This window comes from Hevea brasiliensis, chromosome 10 (genome assembly GCF_030052815.1).
Source record: "Hevea brasiliensis isolate MT/VB/25A 57/8 chromosome 10, ASM3005281v1, whole genome shotgun sequence".
In the NCBI taxonomy this organism is placed as follows: domain Eukaryota; kingdom Viridiplantae; phylum Streptophyta; class Magnoliopsida; order Malpighiales; family Euphorbiaceae; genus Hevea; species Hevea brasiliensis.
The window spans coordinates 3,834,526-3,850,810 of NC_079502.1; the positions used below are offsets into that span (position 1 = coordinate 3,834,526).

Below are 16,285 nucleotides of genomic sequence, written 5' to 3' on the forward strand. Positions count from 1 at the left end.
TTCTGTAATTCTACTGGATTCTATCAATTTTTCAGGGGATTTTTACCATATCTGGATATAGCCAAATGCGATCACATTGTAAAAATTAGTTGATGAAATTTCAAGACTACCTGCATTGTGTAAAATAGTTATGGAACGCACCAAAATAGTAGCAAACTCCAGCCACATATATCCAAAAATAGCTTAAATTAATTGGACTTGACCGTTGCCAAAAGAAACAGAGAAGAAACAGAAACCCAGGCCAAGACAGATAAAGCAAAGGCCATTCCCAAACCAGATCTCAGGGCTCATCAATTCCCAATTCAATTTCTCATTCTTTCTCTCCTCAGAAAAAATCTCGATCTTTCTTCTCTTTCTGATCTCAATGGAGTCTGGGTGGTTGAGACATGTTGTGTTGGGCTTGGTCTTCTTGGTATCAATGGCATCAGTCTTAGAATCTTCATGTGAGTTTCCTGCCATATTCAACTTTGGGGATTCAAATTCTGACACAGGTGGGCTCTCCGCAGCATTTGGACAAGCCCCTGCTCCCAATGGGCAGACTTTCTTCCACCACCCTGCTGGTCGCTACTCCGACGGCCGTCTCATCATTGATTTCTTAGGTATCCATTTGTATCAAAAAAACATTATAATCATCATTTGAAACTGTTAAAGGCTTGCATTAATTCATTGCTGCTTTAAGTACAGTCACAGACATGTGAAGTGTTTTGATGTGGTGGTGTAAATTTTCAGCGGAGAGCTTGGGATTGCCATATCTGAGTGCCTATTTGAACTCAGTAGGTTCAAACTTTAGCCATGGAGCCAATTTTGCCACGGCTGGATCAACCATCAGACCTCAAAACACCACCATGCATCAAAGTGGGTATAGTCCAATTTCATTAGATGTACAATTGGTTCAATTCTCAGACTTCCACAAAAGATCCCACGAGTACCGTAATCAAGGTCCATTAATTTCATCTCTCTTCTTCAATTTTCTTGCATTGTTCTTCAATAACTTTGGAGAAGATGAATGTAGATTTGATCATGTTCATGTGGGTTTGTGGAATAATCTACTATTACAGGGGGTGTTTTTGAGACATTGTTGCCCAAGGCAGATTACTTCTCAAGTGCTTTGTACACCTTTGATATTGGTCAGAACGACCTCACTGCTGGTTACAAGCTTAATTTGACCATTGAACAAGTAAAAGCTTCTGTCCCTGATATGCTTGCCCAATTCTCCAATGCTGTTAAGGTAAATCCCTTCTGGTTATGAACATATTACCCATCTGTGGTTATTAGGTTAATAATAGTTTAGTAATCCAGCTTTCTATTTTATAATTAAAAAAATCAAGAGTTAAATTCTGAGTCTCTTTCTATTAGAAGAGTCAATTTGACTTTGCAAGCGTTGTTGTGCACAAAAGAAACTGCACTAAGTCAATAAGGAGTAATTTGATTGGTCTTTCTATGCTTTTAAGATGTAGAGAGTGAAAAGGTCGTTCAAGTCTTCACCAATTAAGAGGATTAGCTCTTGCAGGATAATGTAATCCATCAGCTATTAGACCTCCATTAAATAAGAAGAATGCATATTTACTTGTGATTTGGTGAGATGCAGGCTGTGTATGCTCAAGGAGGAAGATCATTTTGGATACATAACACAGGCCCAGTGGGTTGTCTTCCCTACTCTTTGGACAGGTTTCTAATCACAGCATCCCAAATAGATAAATATGGTTGTGCTAGTCCATTCAATGAGGTGTCTCAATATTTCAACCGGGAATTGAAAGCAGCAGTGGTTCAACTCAGGACAGAGCTTCCTCTGGCTGCCATTACTTATGTAGATATCTATTCCCTCAAGTACAAACTAATAACTCAAGCCAAAAAATTTGGTAAGTAGCTTGCCACATACCAAATACTTCATTGAATCAGTAGTTCAATAATAATATGAATGTCTGTTATGCAGGATTCACAAAGCCTTTTATAGCTTGTTGTGGCCATGGTGGCAAGTATAATTACAACACATTAGCAAGATGTGGTGCCAAGAAGATTGTGAATGGGAAGGAGGTGATTATAGCCAACTCTTGCAAAGATCCATCTGTGAGGATAATTTGGGATGGAGTTCATTACACAGAGGCAGCTAACAAATGGATTTTCCAACAAATTGTGAATGGATCATTCTCAGATCCACCAATTCCATTAACAATAGCCTGTCAACACTGATCTTCTTGTATTTTCCTTTCTCCACCGTTGTACATTTCAATGATTGAGCTCTAAAACCCCAATAAATTATATTATTTGGTCCTTGTGTTTTGCACTATATTATACTTTAGTCCTTGAATTTTGAGAAATAAATTATTTAGTCATTTAATTTTAATATATAGAACAATTAATTTAGTTTACGTAATTTTAAAGTTTACAACAATTTTATCAATCGACAGAATGACTAAATTATTCTATATATTAAAATTACAGAGACTAAAGTATGATATAATACAAAATCTAAAGACCAGATAATTAATTTTCAAAATTTATGAATTAAAATATAATATAATGCAAAATACAGGGATTAAATACTCAACTCAACTAAGCCTTTATCCCAAAAATTTGGGGTCGGCTATATGGATTCGCTTTCTCCACTCTGAACGATTTTGGGTTAAATCCTCAGAAATGTGTAATGCTTCTAGGTCATGTTGTATTACTCTCCTCCAAGTCAATTTAGATCTATCCCTTTTTTTCTTTCTATCCTCTAACCTAATGTGCTCTACTTGTCTAACTGGAGCCTCCGTATGTCTACGCTTCACATGACCAAACCACCTCAATCTCCCTTCTCTCAACTTATCTTCAATTGGCACAACTCCTACATTTTCTCTAATACTCTCATTACGGACTTTATCTAGTCTAGTATGGCCACTCATCCACCTTAACATTCTCGTCTCTGCAACTCTTATCTTAGATGCATACGACTCTTTCAGTGCCCAACACTCACTACCATATAACATAGCCGGTCGTATGGCTATACGGTAAAATTTTCCTTTCAATTTATTGGGAATCTTACGATCACATAAAACTCCCGTGGCACGTCTCCACTTCAACCATTCGGCTTTAATCCTATGACTAACATCCTCCTCACATCCCCCATCTACTTGAAGGACTGAGCCTAGATATTTAAAGTGATTACTTTGGGGCAGTATCACTCTATTCAAACTAACTCCTTCCCTATCACCAGTTTGGCCTTCATTGAACTTGCAATGCATGTATTCTGTCTTCGTTCTACTTAACTTAAAACCCTTTGACTCTAGAGTACTTCTCCAAAGTTCTAGCTTTCTATTGACTCCTTCTCGTGTCTCATCTATCAGAACAATATCATCCGCAAACATCATTCACCAAGGAATACTCTCTTGTATATGTTTCGTCAGTTCATCTAAAACTAATGTAAAAAGGTAAGGGCTTATGGCTGATCCTTGGTGTAATCTAATTGAGATCGGAAAATCTCTTGTGTCCCCTTCCACTGTGCGCACAATAGTAGTTGCTCCTTCATACATATCTTTCAATACTTGTATGTACCTAATAGATACCCTCTTTTGTTCTAACACATTCCATAAGACCTCTCTTGGAACACTATCATAAGCCTTCTCCAAATCAATAAAAACCATGTGTAGATCTTTCTTCACATATATTTCTCCATCAAGCTTCTAATGAGAAAGATCGCTTCCATAATTGAACGACCAGGCATGAAACCAAATTGATTGAGAGAGATAGAAGTATCATGACGTAGTCGATACTCCACAACTCTCTCCCACAACTTCATAGTATAGCTCATGAGTTTAATTCCCTTATAGTTTGAGCAACTCTGTATATCTCCCTTATTTTTAAACATATGTACTAAAATACTCTTCCTCCATTCATCAGGCATAAAATACAGAGATTAAATAATTAATTTTAAAGATTAAACTATAACATAAGATAAAATTCATACACCAAGTAGTAATTTTTTTTTTTATTGTCAGCGTTCATTGAAAATCGTTCAGAGTGGAAAAAGCGAATCCATATAGCCGACCCCAAATTTTTGGGATAAAGGCTTAGTTGAGTTGAGTTGAGTCAGCGTTCATTGAAAATGGCCTGTCAAAAGAATGGACCACTGATTCACTTGAAAGTTGGAACTGTTAACCCTGACCTGAGCTGTTTTAAAAACTCAATCTTCTAAAGAACTTTTGAAAAGCTGATGGAAGAGACAAGCAGCTTTTTAGTTTTCTCACACCAAACATATGGGTAGTCCCCATACCAAGTTATATGTAAGCATTTTGTATTCTCTTTGTGGTTCTGTGGCACGTGAGAGGCTGGCTGTCATGGGCCATCTGCTACCTTTTCTTTTGTTGATTTCATTTTTATTTTTAGACAGGGAATTGGAAAATAAAGACTTAATTCTAACTCTATCAGCTCTAATGTTTGGTCATGGCCAGTTGCTAACCTGTTTTTTTCTTTCTTTATTTAAAAAAATAAATTTCCATAAATATAATGCAGAATGCACTTTCTTCTACCGATTTTTAAGCTATGCTTTAAATAAAATTTGAAACTATGTTTACAGCTTTACACCAATCCATTAAGAGTAGTGGGAAAACCCTGAATTTTCAACTCCAGATTTAAAGCATTCTATATCCCATAGGTAGAATTCAATTTAAGCCAGAGGTGCAACACCAAGGCAATCAAGATACTGGTCCACTGAACTATCTACACACACACACACACACGCATATATATAAACATCACACTCTGATACAAAAATATTATTGACATTTCATGGATAAACATAAATACAAAAGTAGGAGAAAATTATTAATGCTGGATAGCTAGGATTAGGAATTATTGAGCATGCTTATGTGATATCCAATCTGGATTGTTCATTCTTGTCTACTTGTGACAAACTTCCAGCTCAATTTGGGTCCATATGCTTCTCATCACCCTCTCTCTGTACGATCACAATTTAGTTGATCATTTTCCAAATTGATTCTCAACTGACAGCAGAGCACCATACATCCCTCTTTAATGCCTAGGATATGATTCTGGAGGTTGATAATCAATAACTTGAATGCGCCAATTATTCTACCTTCCAAGTGTACAAAAACAAGCAAAAACTGGATGATCCACCTGCATTATCATCCTCTAATGGCCCACAAGAAACTTCTTGAATGGTCAACAATGGCATTGAGGTTGATGATGGAGTTGAAGAAGAAGAAGACAATGATGATGATGATGATGATGAAACTGGTTTAAATATGAACAGACCATGCCTTGGACCAGAACCAAAGAGCCAGTCATGTACATCCCAATAAACCTCTACTACTATACTTTTACTCACCTGGATGGATTCATTGCCCCTGAACTTCCACTGCAGGTGCTTAACTTGAATGGCTAGCTGCCCATCTATCTTTATCTCTAGTTCAAGATCAAACCCACAAATGCTACTGTCGTTGCTGCGGCTACTATTGTTGTTGCTTTCAACTGAAATCTCATGGAATTTGAGATCTTTCTCATGAAATTTAATTCTTGTTGTGAATTTCTTCTTCCCAAACACATGTTCCTTTCTGGACACCAAAATTGGTTCAATAAGAGCAGGCCTGCATCGTGTCTTTTGATATGCATCCTTCCTTAGATCACCAACAAGTAAAACCACTTGCCCTTCAAAGACAATAGCAACATAGTAGCCTGATTGTGGCTCTGTCTCGCCATTGAATTTTGCAGCCTTAAGGTCCCAGACCACATCAACAGTAGTCTTACCTTCCACTACAAATTGCTTGGAGCCTTGTTTTCTCCAGAAATACCATGGCTTCAATTCGATCTTGCACTGGTAATAATGCTCGTTGTTTCCATTTGTTGATTGAACAGAAAGAGAGAGGCCATGTAGTAACAGGTTCTTGCACCATGTGATGGTGATCAAACGGCAGTGACCTCCTAATTTTGTCCGATATACTGACATAGATACACTCTGGCCTGGCCTGGTTAAGGTTGCAGCTGGTTCATTGGTTTGCTTCTCGCTAGATGAGAAGCAAGCAGGGATACCTAGTGAATCATGCATGATACTCTACCAAAAAGGTTCAAATTACACAATTAACTAGCTAAAGGTGAACAAAGAAACATGAATAGAATAGAACAGGGATGATCAAGATCTTCTCATATATATATGCTGTCAGATGTTTTCTGGAAAGCTTGGAATCATCAACTCAACAACCTCACTTCCATAATTTATGCCTTGTTTGCTTCCAAACTAGCAGTTTTGAAGGAGAAGAGGAGCGAGAAATGAGGGAAAAGCTGCACATTTCATACTCAATTATATTCAGAACGTCTAAGCCTTTCATTCATTCTTTTTTTTTTCCTCCTTCCCCTTGATTCCAACTTCTCTTTCTTTTTTCCCTTCTTCTAAAGTTGGTTAGCTTCAGTCACAGGCTTTATCTTCACTAAATCATATTTTTCTTGCGCCGTGAAAGGCAAACAAAACCTTTTGGTGTACTCCCAGAAAGGATAAAGGTTTGTTGGTTTTCAAAGGAGAACGAAAAAGTTCTCTTTATGGGACAAAAATTATCACACAATCAGACATTGCTTGTTAAAATCTGCTTAAGATTATAAATTTAATATTCAAAAAGATCCCAAAAAAAAAAGTAAAAAAACATGATAAAAGTTGTTAGCAACAGCTTTTCATTTTTATTGGAGGTAATTTTTCTTCGTCTAACTTCTTATCTGCAGTAGACGAGGCATCTTCCAATGAGGTTGATGTGGGAAATGAAGCTTGCTTTCACTATAAGAGCATGTGGGTGGCGTAAATAGAAACTAATTATTTTATAATTATAGATTTTTAACTTTCTCAGTTTTTTGTAGGAATCTAAAGTTGATATTGCAGATCAGGTCCAACACTTGGTCCCTTCTATACTTAATTTGAGTATTATAAACTCATGGCATATTTGAAGAGATCATAATCAAATTATATAAGATAATAATCAGAATACATGCAGGTGGGATCAGTAAGCCGAATTCTGATTTCTTATGTTAGAACATCCTATGAACGTAACTTCCCGGCAAATTATTTACCTGGTTTTAGTATAATCAGCTGTTTATAATGGTTGATTTTTTCAAACTTCATCTTGCTTAAGAAATCGAGATTTGGTATAATCATTGTTGATACCATGTGATGAGTTTATTCTTGTATTGTGTTTGAAGAAAATGAGTTATTTAAACAAAATGGAAATGAATGTGAAAGTTAACATGAAATTACTGAAACTATTGCTTAGCTAATGTGATCTATAAGGATCCTTAGAATTGAGAGCCACATCTCTAAGCAGCTACAAGGTTTTGATTCAGATATGTAATATAAATGAGAGTGTGATTAAGCAACATGATTACACTAATCCACATATCAATTGTTACATTTGAAGTGATTTAAATCAATTACCATCACAGTGATGTCATCTAGACTACCTCTTTTCACAGCAAGGTTGACTAGCTCTTTACAAGCAGCAACAAGCCCCCCCATAGAGGCAGGTCCCCTCTTATGGACACCGTTTTCTTTATTAGGTGAATCAATCTTGGTGTTTATTCGCTTGAACAATGAAATTCTTCTTGACTTTGATGGAGGACTTTCATTTTCACATTTGAAGTCATCTTGAATGTCTTTCAAGGTACCAACTGTCTGCTTGTTTGTTGGTGACTGTTTTGATTCCTTTTGATGCTTTACCAGGGAAACCCTTCGCAACTTTGATGAAGGACTTACATTTACACAACCAAAATAAACATCATCATCTTTTTGGATATCTCCTGTGGATCCCAATTTCTTCTCAGGCTTACACAATGAAATCACTGTATCAACAGCTTCTTGGTTCCCAACCTAGGCCACAAATTCACACAATGAACTCAACAATCAAGCAAAACCATATGAGTTAAAGATCTGGCATCGAAGTTCATGCATAAAACCTTCCCACAAGTTGTTCCCCAACTCACCTCTTCCCATAGTCCATCAGAAGCTAAAACTAGAAATTCCATGTCTGAGGTCAACTGTAAGATCATTGTATCAGGCTCAGCCAGCACCCAGTCCTTCAGGTGAGCATCTCCAATGCTTCTAGAAACAGAAAGTACGCCATGAACTCTCCAAGCACCTCGATGGATCTCAACGTATCCTCCCTGTATCAAAGTATGAATGAATAACATCAGTCATTATCTACAGCTTCTCTCTTGAACGACCTCACCAAGTTTAGCTTTAGTATAATAAACACCTTATTCTCAATTCTTTTTCGTTCATCCTCCTGTTCTGCTCTATGATCTTTCGTAAGTGCTTCAGCCATTCCTCCTCTACAAAGAACAGCCCTGCAATCTCCCAAGTTTGAGACAACAACCTCCTGCCCTTCAATCAAGGCTGTGACACAGCAGGCACCACTGACTACACCCTGCATTATTCATATTACTCAGCATGATAGTACATGATGGCACAGAAGGACCAAGAAAAGCTCTGTTATAAGCTAAAAATTATAATTACGGAGTTATATTAACCAACAGATCATAATGAGCACAGAATTTCTATCGCAGTGGAACATAATCCAAACCAATTTCCTAGAAGGTTTCCTAATCACCATCTATAAGAGCAAAGCATCATCTTTTTCTTTGAGTTCTTACTGAAAAAGCATGAATAATAGAACAGAATATGATTGAAGAATATAAACAAGTGAAAGGAAATGTGAGATTGCAAATATACCTGTTTCAAGAACTCTTGGTCTGTTTTCAAGTATCCAGCTTTAACAGCTTCCTCCTTCGATACATTTCCTATACCATTCACCATCATTTCAAGAATGTTAGTGTGCAAATTCTCTGCAACAAACTCCGCAGCCTTTTTCCCTCCATGCCCATCATAAACGCCAAAAAACCCCTGCACATCACCAAACAATCCCAAGAAACCAAAAATCATAAAAATTTTTGGAAACAAAAGAACTCATCAAGAAACGTTGTTATGTTAAGAGGTTACTTTGTTTGAGGTGTCATTTAAGGAAGAAACGATCTTGTGGGTATCTTCCATGAACTTTTTATTGCCTTTAATAGCAGAGACACCAACACCAATCCCACTGAAACAAATGGGATCATTTCTTGGGGTGAGGTCTTTGTACTTGAGCTTATCAGCCTGGATTTCTTGCAACACATTTGGGATCTCAATCTTGGGTGGTCTCTTTCGCTTCAAAGAACAAGAAACAACTGGAGTAGAAGGCAGTTCTGTAGTGGGTTTCGTGTTCATTTTTGGCCAAACAGCATAGAGAGAGAGAGAGAGAGAGAGAGAGAGAGAGAGCGGGGAGCTCCAACGGCTATAAGAACTAAAAAATGGAAGGGAGAGGAGAGCAGAGTGAAGAGAAATCAAAGTAAAAATTAATGGAGGGCAGTTAGGGTTCCTGAGGAGTCAATCTTCAAAGTGGTATCTTTAGCAGTAAGCCGTTGGGAAAATTAATCAGAAGTTTGAAGGCATAGCTGTTTACGACTTGGAGGGAAAGAGAATAAATTTGGCTATACTTCTACAAAATTATACTTTTTTTTTTCATATTATTCACTTGATCTTAGTCTTACTTTTTAATTCCCTATTTAAAAAAACCCTAATTTAGAGGTATTTTCAAATATTTTATTTGATTTTATGCAATGATAAATTATATAAAATTTTCACTTAATGACTAATTTCATAGTGTATTAGTAATTATTTATTTAAAAAAGAAAAATTTTTATATATTCTCTTTATTTTAATAAAATTATTTTTTATTTTTTTATTTTAAAAAATATATTAATTAATTTTTTAAATTTTGAATAATTTATTTATTATAATAATAATTTTTCATCCTTTAAATATATTGATCCATAAAATTTAATTTAAAATAAACAGAGGGATTAAAAAATAGATAGAATAAAAGTATATATGTATTTTTTAAATATAAAAAATTTAAAAAATTAATTTTATTAAAATAAAAAAATTAAATAATAATTTTTCTTTAAAAATATAATTTTATAAAAATTAATTCAACTCTCTACATTATAAATTACATATAAAAAATTTTATAATTTTAAATCAAATTTATTGGATTAAATTTTTTTTATAGTAAAATTTATAAAATATAGATAATTAAAAAAATATATTAATTTTTTATATTAAAAAAATATATTTTATATTTTAAATAATTTTTTTGATTATTTTGAACGGACTAAATTGATCTGAATTGTCTTTTATACTTGGGCCCGATCAGGTCTGGCCCGATCCCGTCCAGGCTCGGTAAACGCTGTCGTATTAGAATTAAAAACCAAGCATCTAACGCGTTGCGATTTCAGCTTCTAACGAAAATACAATTTTCATCCATCAGCAAGTACTTCGCTGGACTCGAATTTTCTTCACAGCACCAACAATGCTACTCTCCGCCATTGGTCTGCAGACTCCTCTCTCTAACCCCAATCACGCTTCCACTGCCGCTGCTTCTACCTCTGCCAACCCTCTGTTCTCCTCCGCTAATTCCCTGAAACCGCACCCTTCCAGCACCGCCACCACCACCACCACCACCACCGGCAGTAGCTGCTTCTCTTCCCTAAGACCGCTTCATCTCCTCGCCACCAACGCTTCCACTTCTTCAACCTCTTCGCTTACCACCAACACTGCTAACAACGTCAGCAGCAGTGAGCCTTCTCTTCAAAATCCTAACTTGCTCCATCACGTGACTCGCGCGCTTCCCGATGATGAACCAGAAGGAGCAGCGGAGCTGGTGTCCTCCGCCTCCGCGGTTGCTTCTGCCATTCGCAGAGGCTCCAATTCTCCTGTGGAGTTTGTGCAGCGTATTGAGAAGGCTGAAAAGAGCGAGTTGGTGTTTCCGAGTCTGGACTTTCAGAGACTTTGCGTCGAACAGTTGGACCTCTTTCGCAGAATCGTCGATCCCAATGCTACTCTTTCGGTTAGTTCTCTCTGTTTGGTTGCTGAGAAAAAGATGGAAACCGAAAGAAAACGAAAATTAAGCTGAAAATACCACAAATTTAGCTTGATTGATGTTTGTTTATTATATGCGTGCAGGTTTATGTGAGGCCTGCGGGAAGTTACGTTATGGACCGTCTAGAGCTGCGTAGAATAATATCTTATCCAGGAGTAAATGCATCAGATATTGTAATATTAGTTGGTACCTTCAATATTCCCACTGGTTTACGCGCTGCTGAAGCTGCACTCTCCAATCAACAAGTATGTTCACCAATTTCTCACTTAGCTCCACTCTTATGTGCAGTTTGCTTGTTTAATGGATTTAGAATGAAAGTTGCACTTGAATTGTAGGTAGAATTTATGACTGAGCATAAGGCTTTTGTGTTTCCAATGGTGAAACACCCATTTGTTGTTGGATTCTTGGTTGCTGAGTTACCAATGATGGAAATGAACAAATCATGTGGGAATGCACGGACTGAGGGTCATGATTTGATTCACTTGCCATCTCCAGAGGAAGCCTATGCTTTGCCTTCAAGCTCAGATGAGAAATCATGGGGAATTCAGACTTTAGATGATCAGCCATTGAGAGTATATAACTTCACTGCTGAGCAGAGATTGAATGCTATTAATATCTCTCGCTCTCTGGCTATGGCGTATGTTATGGATCAGGTACCTTACCATTTTCTTTCTGCACTATTAATTCTAAATAAAGATTGGTAGAACCTGTTTGTTGATATTCATATTTATTTATTTATTTATTTTTGCCCAGACCTTTTTTTTCCCTAATACTAGAAGATACTCGCTCAATTGCTTGTAATTTGCCACATGGCGTATGCTATTGCATTTCAATTTGATGCATCTAACTTTATTTCTCATTTGAGTGCCTAGCCGAGAACACAAACATCTAGCCGACAACACAAACATGGAATTTTAAGTCTCTGCATTGTTTTTGTAATTTAGTGGGAAAGTTATCTTACACGGCCTTACCATGGTATTTTCTTTATGGTCTTCTTCACTTGCTCTTCTTTTTTATTGTTCCCAGTTGCTTGCATATTATTTTGTATTTTGCTTGGTCTATGTGGAAAACTGGGTTCTGTATACAGAACATTGGACATTTCATTGTGCTTTTGGTCTTTTTATGGCCTTGATTAATTTAATATTCTGGCTTTATTCTGCAGAAAGCAATGTTACTCCAACAATCATCTTGGCAAAATAATGTTAGAATGAGTAATCTAGTTGAACAGGTAAACTATTTTATATGCTATGTTTTTGTTTTGATTTTTGCAGCTATCAAGTAATTTAGTAAAGACATTATGATTACCTGCTCAACAAATTTCTCACAGATCCGTGGTCCTCTTTCTAGCATTCGAACTTTGAGTAAAATGTTGTCCACCCACTTGAAGAGAAGTGAGGTAATGCTTTTTTATTAGCTGGATTTATTTTTTTAAGTTTCTTTCTTTTTTCCCCTCCTGTTTATGTTATATTCATGCAGGAAGGATATGTTATTGCAGATTTCTTATGACATTATTGAAGACATACTGGTACAGGGTGAACAAATGAAAGATGCTCTTCAAGAACTCCAGGATGCTGTTTACTTGACAAAGGCACTCTTTCTCTCTCTCTCTCTCTCTCTCTCTCATGCATAACAATTCACAAGCAAACACATGTTGAGGCATTTGCATGATCATGTCTTTGAATTCATTTCAACTTTTTTTTTCTTTTTCTTTTGGGTACTTAGTTACTTGTTATCTATTGAAAATGTGTTTCTTTAGATCTCTCTCTCCCCACAAACCACACCACAACCAACACCCCCCCCCCCCCGCCCCCACCCAACAAGTCCCAGCTCCAAAAAAAAAAAAAAAAGAAGTGTCCTTTGAGTGATTGCTTTGTCTCACAATCCATTTGTCGTCACAATAACAAATTCATAAAATTGTAGCTGAATTCAGATATTGCAACTATACGCGTAATAATTTTCTCTTCTGTGATTTTCTATAGGCCAATATAATGCTCTATAATGAAAAGGCATTGAAGAAAATTCACAAGTCCACTTATCACAATGATGAGTCATTGAGGTCTCGCTTATCAGATAGCTTTCCTAGAGACACAGGCAACAGTAATAATTTGCAAAATTCCAGTGAATCTTCTTCGCTAAATGCTGCAACCAGGGACTTAGAGATGCCCATGCCACCTTTGGCACTTACTTCCTTACAACAACATGTAATAAGGTAGGTTTTCCTAGCATAAATTCCTCAAGTTGGGTGATACACGGCTAAAATCTATGCCATGGATCTAGTATGTGGGCAATTGATGCTGACATCAGTATTTCACTTTCTGTATCTCTCTGCTCCTCTCTCTCCCCCTTAGCATGTGGGGTGGTTAATTTGAGTATGACATGACATGAAACTTAAACCCGGTCCATTCTGTTTTCTAGCTTCACAGACAATTGAATTTTAAGTTTTTAACTTAATCCATGTTTTTTAAATATAAAAATCCTCTTGCTTATGCTTGTAATTGTGTCAGGAAGACCTTGCAATGTTTCTGAGGTGCTGTCAGATTTGGTTGAGGCAGTGCAACCTCTTGCCTGCAATCAGCAACGCAGTGTAGAGCTCACTGAAATCTGTCAATCTTTGCAAGTTGCTGTGGAAGAGCCAGCTTTGCGCCAGGCTTTGAGCAATTTAATTGAAGGCGCATTGTTGCGTACGCATGTTAAGGGTAAGGTTGAAATTGTGTCTACTGAAGCACCTGCAGGTGGTGGTGCCCTTGTAGTTATTGATGATGATGGCCCTGATATGCACTATATGGTAAGCATGCCAATGCTTTCAAGCAACTAGCTTTTGCTTATTCAAGTTAGCTGTTGGAATCCCTAAATTTTCTTTACTCATTCACCAGTCACCACATGCATAGCACACCCATAGTTAAATTGCATCTTTGTGCAATATGGGAAATGTGATGCTTTCGCATACCAAACATCAAGTGAACATAGTTTCATCATATGAGAAAGTTAGGGGAAAAGAAAGATAGAAATGGCATTAGTGAGAATCATAAATTGATCAGACCAATTATCTGAAGTATCATCTGTGGTGTCTTTTTGTGACGGTTTGGCCTGAAGAAATAAACTTTTCAGAATAAGAGGTTCAAATTAGATTGAAGGAATAGGAAAACAATTTTTTGGTATCAGTTAGGATTTGAGCCTGTTAAGAGGTGTTAATTATTAAATTTTATCCATTTTCATAATCTATAGCTTTTGAGGCTTTTGTTATGAATTTATGATCCTAAATGTGTTCCATTGTGCAGTAAATGTTTTATCTTTGCAATATTACAGCTTGGGAAGCTTGCCTAATTGGCTTTTGGGTTTAGTAGTAACTTGTTTGTGCCAAAAATTTTCTTGAATACTTAAATACAAAAATTTATTCTTATTTTTGTAATTTTCTATTAGTTATGTACTTGCATTACAACTACCATTTCTCAGGTTTTTAAATTATTATTATTATTATTATTGCCATTATTATTATTATTATTATCATTATTATGGTCATTAATGGGGCTTAAAGCTCAAAACTGCTTAGGATTCAACCTAGGGATTGAAACATTCCTTAGCAGTTAGCACCTCTGCCATTCTTGCTGGAGGATTAGACAAGAAGCAGCAAACTCTCAACCCTTAGCTTTCCAGCAACACTTGCAAGCCAATCCACACACACGTTAACCTTCTTATAAACATGATTGACTACAACTTCTCAAGGCTGAACATTTACTGTTGAATGTGTGTGATCAAGTTGCTATGACCTATGAGGAGCATCAAAGGTTTTGTTTAGCATTGTTGTTGTTGTTGTTGTTGAGAAAAACACTTCCTTAAATATGTTGGTTAAAGGGTTTTAAAAATTATTTTGAAATTAAATTTGACTTGCATCAGTCAAAAGAACTTCAAAACCACTAAATGGCTTTTTCAACAGTATCTAAAATAATGTTTTTTTCAAAAAGCGCTTTTTTGGCCTTCTAACTTCAAACCTAAATGAGGCCTGAATCCATTGGTTTGGGTGGGTGAGCTCACTTATCAATTCAATTTCCAGAATCACCCTCTTATGAGTTATAATCCATACACTACACTAAATTGAGACCCACAATTATGCTTTCATGGATCCAATGTTATGTTAAAATCCTTCAATGCAACTCTCCTGTCTGTTTTGTGTTCATGTTACTTTGTTGAAAAATGCGAGAACTACTTGGGGTCACAAAAAAAAGAATCCAATGGAAAATTTTATTGCTCATAGAGTATTGCATTGTCTAACCTAAGTATGCTTTCATTGTGGCCCATGTTGTTGACCTAATATGGTGTTTTGTTGATAAATACACCTGCAGACCCAGATGCATTCGCTAGTACCATTTGGAGCAGAGCTTTTTTCAGAAAATAAGATTGAAGACAACATGACTTGGAATTTTGTCGCTGGGCTGACTGTTGCTCGTGAGATACTTGAGAGTTATGGTTGTGTTGTCCGTGTGATATCACCTCGGTTCACAGATGCAGCTCTTGGAGCTGGTGGAACCCGGATAGAAGTCTGGCTTCCTTCCTTTGCTACATTGTCTGACCTAAATGACACTGCACACGAGACATAGAATAGAGTAGCACCCGCAGAGAGTCAGCCTAGTTTGTGAAAAAAAGAATAATAATGATGAGTTGGTCATAGTGATCAGAAATTCTCTTATCCAAAGCATTCATGGGTGAAATTTGAGGGGATTCTGTACAGATCTATTGCATTCTTACTGCATATGCAGTTACTTACATGTAAATAACGAACATTTTATTGTGTATTCGTAACTCAAGTTGATAGAATGTTATAATTACTGTCAACTAAATGTGAAAAATCAGCTAAAATGGGGAGAATGTTGCATTTGATTTTGAGAACCTCAGCTGGGTTCTATTTGTGAATTTGCAACCACATGAGTACCTGATTCTGGGCCATTGGGCTCAGTGGACAGGCCATAAATAGTTGCGGGGCTTAAAACTATCGCCACAATTTTTCTGACCATGTAAGGAAGAAACTCCAAAAGGAATGAACGAGAAAGATATATTTTATGAGACGATGAGGGAGATGTTACTGTCAAGAAACCCCTAGATAAGACTCAAAAGGATGGTGCACCAGATTTGGTGCCCAGCGACCAGCCATCTCCGAGCATGCTGAAGAAGTTTTCATTGCACCTACAGTGTTGGGTTTGTAGGTTAGAAGCCTTGCGAATTTTCTTCAACAAGTCCATCTGCCCCCTTGGCCCACAAGCTAACGCGACATTTAACACTAAACTTTACGATAAAAAAAATAAAAAAAAAAACTTTTAAAAAAAAATTAGCAATTTAAAAAA

The 16,285-nt window shown here is 36.6% G+C and overlaps 3 protein-coding genes across 3 annotated transcripts; 2 read left to right on the forward strand and 1 right to left on the reverse strand.

The window, feature by feature from the left end:
* Nucleotides 1–85: 85 nt before the first annotated feature.
* On the forward strand, nucleotides 86–2,287 carry LOC110651847 (GDSL esterase/lipase At3g26430). Its single transcript, XM_021807297.2, has 5 exons — nucleotides 86–599; nucleotides 730–939; nucleotides 1,059–1,228; nucleotides 1,589–1,859; nucleotides 1,934–2,287. The coding sequence occupies exons 1-5, from the start codon at nucleotides 365–367 to the stop codon at nucleotides 2,188–2,190; spliced, it is 1,143 nt and encodes a 380-aa protein (XP_021662989.1). The 5' UTR covers nucleotides 86–364; the 3' UTR covers nucleotides 2,191–2,287.
* Nucleotides 2,288–4,994: 2,707 nt separating this feature from the next.
* Nucleotides 4,995–9,508, reverse strand: LOC110651854 (uncharacterized). The gene is made up of 6 exons (XM_021807310.2): nucleotides 8,972–9,508; nucleotides 8,705–8,875; nucleotides 8,229–8,399; nucleotides 7,957–8,136; nucleotides 7,387–7,843; nucleotides 4,995–6,027 (listed from the first exon to the last, which is right to left on the reverse strand). The coding sequence occupies exons 1-6, from the start codon at nucleotides 9,233–9,235 to the stop codon at nucleotides 5,066–5,068; spliced, it is 2,205 nt and encodes a 734-aa protein (XP_021663002.2). The 5' UTR covers nucleotides 9,236–9,508; the 3' UTR covers nucleotides 4,995–5,065.
* A 792-nt stretch (nucleotides 9,509–10,300) lies between these two features.
* LOC110651858 (chloroplast sensor kinase, chloroplastic) lies at nucleotides 10,301–15,784 on the forward strand. The gene is made up of 9 exons (XM_021807324.2): nucleotides 10,301–10,916; nucleotides 11,033–11,194; nucleotides 11,285–11,602; nucleotides 12,112–12,177; nucleotides 12,277–12,345; nucleotides 12,445–12,537; nucleotides 12,929–13,158; nucleotides 13,458–13,734; nucleotides 15,290–15,784. Exons 1-9 carry the CDS (start codon nucleotides 10,380–10,382, stop codon nucleotides 15,542–15,544), a joined length of 2,007 nt encoding a protein of 668 aa, XP_021663016.2. The 5' UTR covers nucleotides 10,301–10,379; the 3' UTR covers nucleotides 15,545–15,784.
* The last annotated feature ends 501 nt before the right edge of the window (nucleotides 15,785–16,285 follow it).